General features: G+C 34.6%; 1 protein-coding gene across 1 annotated transcript in view; it reads left to right on the top strand.

Moving 5' to 3' along the window:
* Window positions 1-3,233: 3,233 nt before the first annotated feature.
* LOC140822577 (probable U3 small nucleolar RNA-associated protein 11) overlaps window positions 3,234-7,759 on the top strand; it is a gene marked incomplete at its 3' end in the record, with an annotated part of 70,411 nt that continues 65,885 nt past the window's right edge. The window contains exon 1 of the mRNA XM_073183356.1: window positions 3,234-3,347. Within this exon, the coding sequence (XP_073039457.1) occupies window positions 3,292-3,347 (56 nt within the window). The remainder of the gene's footprint in view (window positions 3,348-7,759) is intronic.

Consider the following 7,759-nt stretch of genomic DNA (forward strand, 5'->3'; position numbering starts at 1 on the left):
ATTTAAGTATTTAAATGCTATATTTAATTTCTTGACTATATTATACCTAGATTAATTTATCCCCATTTGTTTACATATTTTAATTTAAACTTTAATTTAATATTGAACCTAATAGGATTTATTTACTAACTTGACTCCAATTAATTTAATAAATCCTAAAACATTCTTTTTCTTTAAATTAAATTATTCCTTGACTTAGATTAAATTTAGGAATATTTTTCTTATCATTAATCTTATTTCTAATTTCCAAACTCCGGTCCGTCCTCGCGTATTTAACTGAAAGGATAAAACTAAACTTTTGCATTTAAAATAAATAGTTATGACTTGTCAAATATCAAAATGAATTAGACCCTTCATATATATATATATATATATAAATCATTTTTAAATTTAAATAGTAATAATTATGCATGGCTTATACGTAGTCTGATTTTCGGGTCGGTACAGAAAGAGTTACAGGTATCAATATTTCAGAGAGTACGTTATACGCTTCATTTTTCCCTTGTTTCGCTGTAGGGTACTAATCATTTTAATGCATCATTGGTGCAGAAAAGGGGTAAGAAATGCAAACTGCGTGAAGATGAAATGGTTAGTCCCACTTCAAGACCCGTGTATAAATGGCGACAGGAAAGGAAACGTTGAGTAGAATACTTATACAACGAAGATTTCTTTAATGAGAACTTGAGGAGGGGACGTGCAACAATATCCTGTAGTCATCTGGGAAGCACAATTTTCGTAATTGTGTGGAAACTGCGTGATTTTTTGATCGGAACAACCGTAAACGTTGAAACATAATTTTTCTGTGACTGATGTTGGAAACAAAAGTATACTTCAATGTTTTCATAACCGGATCACCTTCATAACCGGACCGGTGATCTAATCGAAAAACACATGTTGAATTTATGGTGTGACTGAAAATTGTTATATTATATAAAATAATAATGTAATATTATAAATAATGAAAAAGATATAGTTACCGATATAGTGATATTTCATGCTTTTAAGTTCCCAAAAATACTCTGCCACTAGAGCAGTCAGATCCATCAAATTTCACTGCGAAGAACTACAATAATGTGTGTAAAGTTTATAGCTTATATTTTCATTGTCGAAATTCTTTTCCATAAAAATATAATAGAAAAAAGTGGGAAAATAGAGTGTTGTTTTGAATGTTTATATATATATATATATATATTTAGAAAACTAACATTTAAAAATATGTTCTATTTAGATATATGTGTAATAAAAGAGTTACTTTGGAGAGAGTTCAAACAAGTTTTATGGTTTATGCACAAGTTTTTAGGTTTGCTACCTTTTGCTATGACAAGCGAGCAAACTTGGGCCGCCACACATCGATTTGGTATCTAAAGAATTCGGTGGTGAACCCAAGTTGGTGATTTATTGTTAAATTTGATCGTGAATTATTTAGTTCTGGCCATATTGATAAGTTGTTTTTGATACTGGGTGAGAAAATTGAAGATAAGGCATTTCTAGATTTGATAAAAAAGGTTGTTTGAATGTAAGATAGTCAACATTGAATTGGGTGGGGTTTGTTTAGACAGGGGTCTGCCTCAAGAATCTGCCTTGAGTTCGATGTTGATCAATGTTTACTTTAATGGGTTTGATAAGGAAGTTCAAGAATTACTAAACACGAATAAAGAGATTCCTAATTTCGTGGAAAATGATCTTGTATCGGCTGAAAGAGATCCAGACCATGTTTTTTTATAAGCCATTGAAGATTTATGTTGTCCGATTATTGGATGAGATATTGATTGTTACTTCATGAACAAAGATTGATGGCTTTAGAATTGAAGAATAGAGTAGTGAAAGTTATTAGAACGTGATTTGGATTTAAGAGAGGATAAACTTACAACTGTCATTTATAGCGCGGTTCACTACAAAAAAAAACGGAAGGCGAAGCGACGGTTTTAATAAACCGTCACTAATATTGCGACAATTCCACAAACCGTCGCCCATGTGCGACGGTCTTGTATTCTACTGTCGCTATGTTAGCGACCGTTTTCAATCAACCGTCGCTTGATTTTAAAGACGACGGGTTTTATCAAAATAGTCGCTATAGAGCGACAGTTTACATAAACCGTCGCTTAATTTGATAAGCAACGGTTTTCATAAAACCGTCGCTATATAGCGACAGTTCAAGCTAAATATAGCGACGGATTTTATGAAGCCGTCGCTAAATATAGCGACGGGTTTTTAAAACCGTCGCTAATATTAACGACGGTTTCTTAAAACCGTCGCAAAAATAGCGACAGTCTTCTTCTAAAGAACCGTCGCTATAAGCGACGGGAGTTGAAAAACCGTCGCTTCTAGAATGCGACGCAGCCGGATCGCGAAACCATCGTTAAAACTGTCGCCTTACCCTTTTCATTATCTAAATAATAATTCCAAACTAAAACAAAAGAATCACTAATATTTTCAATATCAATCTTCATAGTTTAATCTAAAAATTAATGAAACTCTAATCAAATAATTGCATGCACAATGATATTAGTATTATTAAACATTAAGAGACCTGAAGTAATTAAATTTAATGTCATTATCTAATTTTTATGTAACAAAAATCAGCTCAAACAAATGATAAAATATTTTATTTTGTTTAATAAAAAATTTCGCCAAAGCCTATTTTTATAAAATTTGTGGTTCGTATATACTTATCATATGCTAATAAATATTTCTTTATGTTTATAAACCAAATTAATCTTTTAAAATATGATATCGTATACTCAATCAGGAGTAGGTCTCTTGTGAGGCGGTCTCACGAATCTTTATCTGTGAGACGGGTCAACCCTACCGATATTAACAATAAAAAATAATACTCTTAGCCTAAAAAGTAATATTTTTCATGAAAGATCCAAATAAGAGATCCATCTCACAAAATACGATTCGTGATATCGTCTCACATAAGTTTTTGCACTCAATCCGGAAGCCAATTTGCATGATTGAATTTTAGTTAATTTAGAATAATTTTTTTGCCACAATATAAAATACTTTTCATCAAATCAAGATTCTCTGCATTGGTGTCTCCTTTAAACCCTAAGCCTTCACCGCTTTCCATAGGCGAGTCTTCCGTGCTTAATAATTATTTTGAATTTGGTGTAAATACGAAAGAAATCCGTTGTTTTTTTCTGTACCGATAATCTTCGCTGTTTCACGGTTAAATTATTTCAACTCAAGATTTTTGTTAGCCCTTTATGTTTTATGTAGTGGTTTTTGCCTTTCTGAAGTGCGTAAATTGATTTTAAAGTTCTGTGAATTTTTTTTTCTAGCATAAAGATGTCGTCTTTAAGGAATGCTATTCCAAGAAAAGCTCACAAGGAGCGCGCTCAGCCGTAAGTGTGATTATTTTTTGGGGCCATTAATTTCTTTATTGCCCGTTTTGAAATATTTTGACGTATATTTCCGGTTCACTCAATTGATGATTTGTTGTGTAGAACCCGTAAATTGGACTGCGTATAAGCCATGCATAATTCTAGTATTTAAAATTAAAATGATTTTTATCGTATGAGTATTTAAATTCTTTTCTTTAAATTTATTTATTTTACGCAGTAGTTTAATTGTTATATTTTCAGTTAAATAAGTGAGGCCGGACTGGAGATGGAATATTGAGATAAGTTAATAAAGACTTATTTAAGAAGTGGTAATTTAGCATGTTAGTAAATATGTTTTAAAAAGTTGGCATGCATGCAAGTTATTAAACTTCTTTGGTATTTTATTTAATTGTTTTTTTATCATTAAATACAATTTTATTTCATTAATTTATGTTTAATTATTTTTATGCATTTTAGGCATAATCCATTCATGATAGGATTTAATTCATGAAATTCATGCATTAGAATTTCTAGATGCATTTCACGTTCAAACGAGGATCGGAGACCGGAGAATTTTCAGGAAAATTATTTATTATACGATTTATTTTTATAAATTAAGTTAAGGTATTTTTAAGGTTATTTCTCAAAAATGAGATTTTATTTGGGTATTTTTACTTGCAGGACTTTATTTTTAACGGTAAACAAATTTTATTGAATCGGGAGACTTTTTAATGGTTCGGCTATTATTTTCAAAATCGTTTCAACACGAAATATTTTCCGGGAGTGAGTTTGGGCTTAATGGGCCTACTTTTGAGTTTATAGGACTTAATTATCTTTTTAATCTTTAATTAAACAATTTAGGCCCATTACCTATTATTTAAATATATAATATATCACCTAAACTACAATTAACCTAAACCTAAAAATTATATCAGCCGACACCACCTCCCCTCTCCTTCCCCTATCTTTTTCAGAGCTTTCAGCAACAACGGCCTTCGGTTTAGCATTTTTTTCTTGCAACAAAATTCTCCGGCGCTTCCCCGTTGCCCATCTCTTCGCCGTTCTTGCGTGGAATTCATCTAAGGCACTCATTGTACTTTCGTTTTTGCATCACATACGCTGTATACATGTTGTTAGATGTTTCTTTGTGTGTAAAAATCTCGATCCTACACCTTGCATGGAGATCGAACGATTTGGGTTGCATTTCTTCATTTTTTCCGATCAACAACTCATGTTTTGTTTTATGATGTGCAAGGGGCTGCGTGTTTGGTTGTTTAGGGACATAATATGTTGGGGTTTATGCTGTCAAGGGGCTGGTGTTACGTAGGAGCTGCCATCGGGGAGGAACCGAGCGCTGGTCTCGTTTTTCTTTTCTTGTTGTGCTTCGAGGATGGTAATGCCGAGAGTTTAGAAGTATGTTGTGGTGCAAGGGCTGCTCCTAACCCTCGGATCAGACTCTGGTGGGTCTGAGACGTGGCCTTGGATGGCCCGAACATAGCTAGGCGTGGAGCTGTAGGCGATCGTGTGAATAGCCGTGGGTTGGTTCTTGTAGAACCCGTAAATCAGTCTACGTATAAGTCATGCATAATTCTAGATTTTTTAATTTAATTTAACATCATTGCATGATTATTTTAAATGCATTTCTTTGAGGTTAATTATTTTATTAGTTCAGTCCAGTAGTTGATTTTTTAGTATTTCAGTTATTTCAGTGAGGCCGGACTGGAGATGGAGTATTGAGATAAGTGAATAAAAACTTATTTAAGAAGTGGTAATTTAGCATGTTATTTCATTAAATTATGTTTTTAATTATTTTATGTAATTTATGCATAATTAATGCATGATGGAATTTAGTTCATGAAATTTTAAAAGTTCGTGCATTAAGATTTTTAAGTTGCGTTTCACGTTCGGACGAAGATCGGAGACCGGAGAATTTTCAGAAAAATTATTTTATTACATGAGTTATTTTTATAAATTAAGGTAAAGCATTTTTAAGTGTATTTTACAAAAATGGGAATTTTTGGGTATTTTTACCCGTAAGATTTTATTTTTAATCGGTACTCAAATTTTATCGAATCGGGGGATTTTTTAATGGTTCGACTAATCATTTCAAAATCTTTTCAACTCGAAATATTTTTCGTTAGTGAGTTTGAGCTTAATGAACTTACTTTTGAGTTTATAGGGATTAATTATTTTTTTAATCTTTTAATTAAACAATTTAAGCTCATAAATTAATTTGTTATCTACTTAATTAATCCTTAAATACCATTTACCCTACACCTAATGATCCCAAGTAGACGACACTCCCCTCAGCAGCAAACACACCCATGTTTTCATCTTAAAGATTGAGGCCCATCGGTTTCCTTCCCAAATGAAAAAGTCCCTCTCATGTGTTTGTCTATCATTAAAGATCATCACATGGCATGCCTTACACCATTATTTATACAACAACCGACACCCCATTAAAAATTTAGGACCCTTAGTTTCAGAAAAATAATGGGAGACACCAATTTAAAGCCACGGTTGTTTGTTGGTTCATGCATCAAATGCTATCCGGCACTCCTCTCTTCTTTTCCTCTTTATTTTTCAGTTCCATCTATTTCCAAATTCATAAAGCTGAAGGTTTCCTCGGTCATTCCTTGTTCTTGAAATAGAAATCATTTCCGGCACTCGTCTTCGATCTTCTCGCGCCATTTCATCTAAGGCACGCCCCGTACCCTTATTTCTGCATCATTGACATCATATACATGCTGTTTTGTGTGCTTCATGTGTTTAACATTCGATCCATGCAAGATTTTTCAGATCATGGTTCGGTTAGTATGGTTTTTGCACAAATCTTTGCATCTCTCACGTTTTTCATGTATGCTTGCAAGGGGCTGCCTTTGTTGGCTTTTAGAGGACAGATTATGCCATGATTTAGAAGATTTAAGAGCTGGAGTAAGGGCTCAGTCGCGTAGAATGCAGCTAATGGAGGTGTGATCGAGTAGGACTTGTATTGTGGGAAAACCGAGAGTTTAGTCTTTCCAATCATATGTGTGGCTCGATCCCAGCCAAGAAGCTAACCTTTTGGGGTCTGTGACGGGGCTGGGTGAAGGCTGGAAGTTGCTGCTCTTGACCCTTAAGTGGTTCGACGAGCTTGGTGCATGGTGGGTCTCGGGTGGTTGAAGGTGTAATGGTTTGGAGCTGTTGCTATCGTACGCAAGTTTGGGGTTTAGGACGTGGTTGAGTATGTCCAATGGGAGGTCCACCAGCTGGTCTTGGTCATAGGATTGTTTAGTCTAAGGCTGGTCCAATCCGGAGTCGAATTAGGAAGGAGATGTCCGAGCCTTGTTGCGTCATGGTTGGAGGCTAGTGAGCTGGAGAATTTCAGCAGATTCTGGGTTTGTTTTATGGGTGATGAGAGGTTGAGAATTGCTGGTTTTAAGGCTGGGCATGAGTTGGGAGGAGGTGGATTGAATTATTCAAGGGTGGGAGCCAATTGTGAGTTATGGATTGCACAAACATAAAGGGGAGCCGAGACTTTATTTTAGGACAGTAGGTAGTGGATGAAGGATTATGGATTTAAGGACATCATTTAAGTAGTAAATGATTTAGAATGAGTTGTTTAATTTATGGTTCAAGTTGGAAATAATTTAGTTAAGTTTTAAGTCGGTTCGGGTTAAAACGGGAGCTCGGTCTAAGTTTTTAAAACAATTCGGTTAAGTTATGAAATGAACTCAAGTTTATGTTTAGGGATGCTTTTAAAAATGTTTTGGGATATTTTAAGGAGTTTGTTAAGCTTCGGGTCAATTTTAGAGGTCCAGGGGTAAAATAGTGATTTTCGGGTTCCAGGGGCAAAATGGTAATTTTGCACTCGGAGTGAGATTTTAGTCCTAGCAGCGCCCTGAGCACAAATCAAAATATTTTTAATGTTCATGCATCACGTTTACGATTTTTATGCTATTATAATAATTATGGTGCATGCTTAATTTAAAGGAATTAAGTGAGGAAAAGATGAGCACTCCGTCTCCGCCGCGCCGGGTCGTTATTTCGTTTGTTTTCTGTCAAAACAAACCAAGGCATGTATATACTTTTTCTAAACCTCAATCAAGTCATATAGGTATTTTTAAATATCGCAAGTTCATGATTTTAATTGTTCATATTTAATTATGTTGGTTAATTATATTACGTGCATAGAAAATATTCATTTTTGAGATTTATGCGATATGGCTTGTGGTTCATTCACTATGTGGGAGCATTATTTATACGGTCGCCAGTGACCGCTCAGTTCAGGTTGGTATCATCAGGTCGCCAGCGACCTATCAGTTCCGGATGGTACCATCGGGTCTTCAGTGACCGCCAGCTCAGTTTCAGGCTCCCCGGTAGTCAGTTACCGATCAGTTTCAGCTTAGTGCAGTGGCCACAGGCGTAAAACATAATCTCAACAGAAAATTTTA

Source organism: Primulina eburnea, unplaced genomic scaffold, assembly GCF_022965805.1.
Source record: "Primulina eburnea isolate SZY01 unplaced genomic scaffold, ASM2296580v1 ctg943, whole genome shotgun sequence".
Taxonomy (NCBI): Eukaryota; Viridiplantae; Streptophyta; class Magnoliopsida; order Lamiales; family Gesneriaceae; genus Primulina; species Primulina eburnea.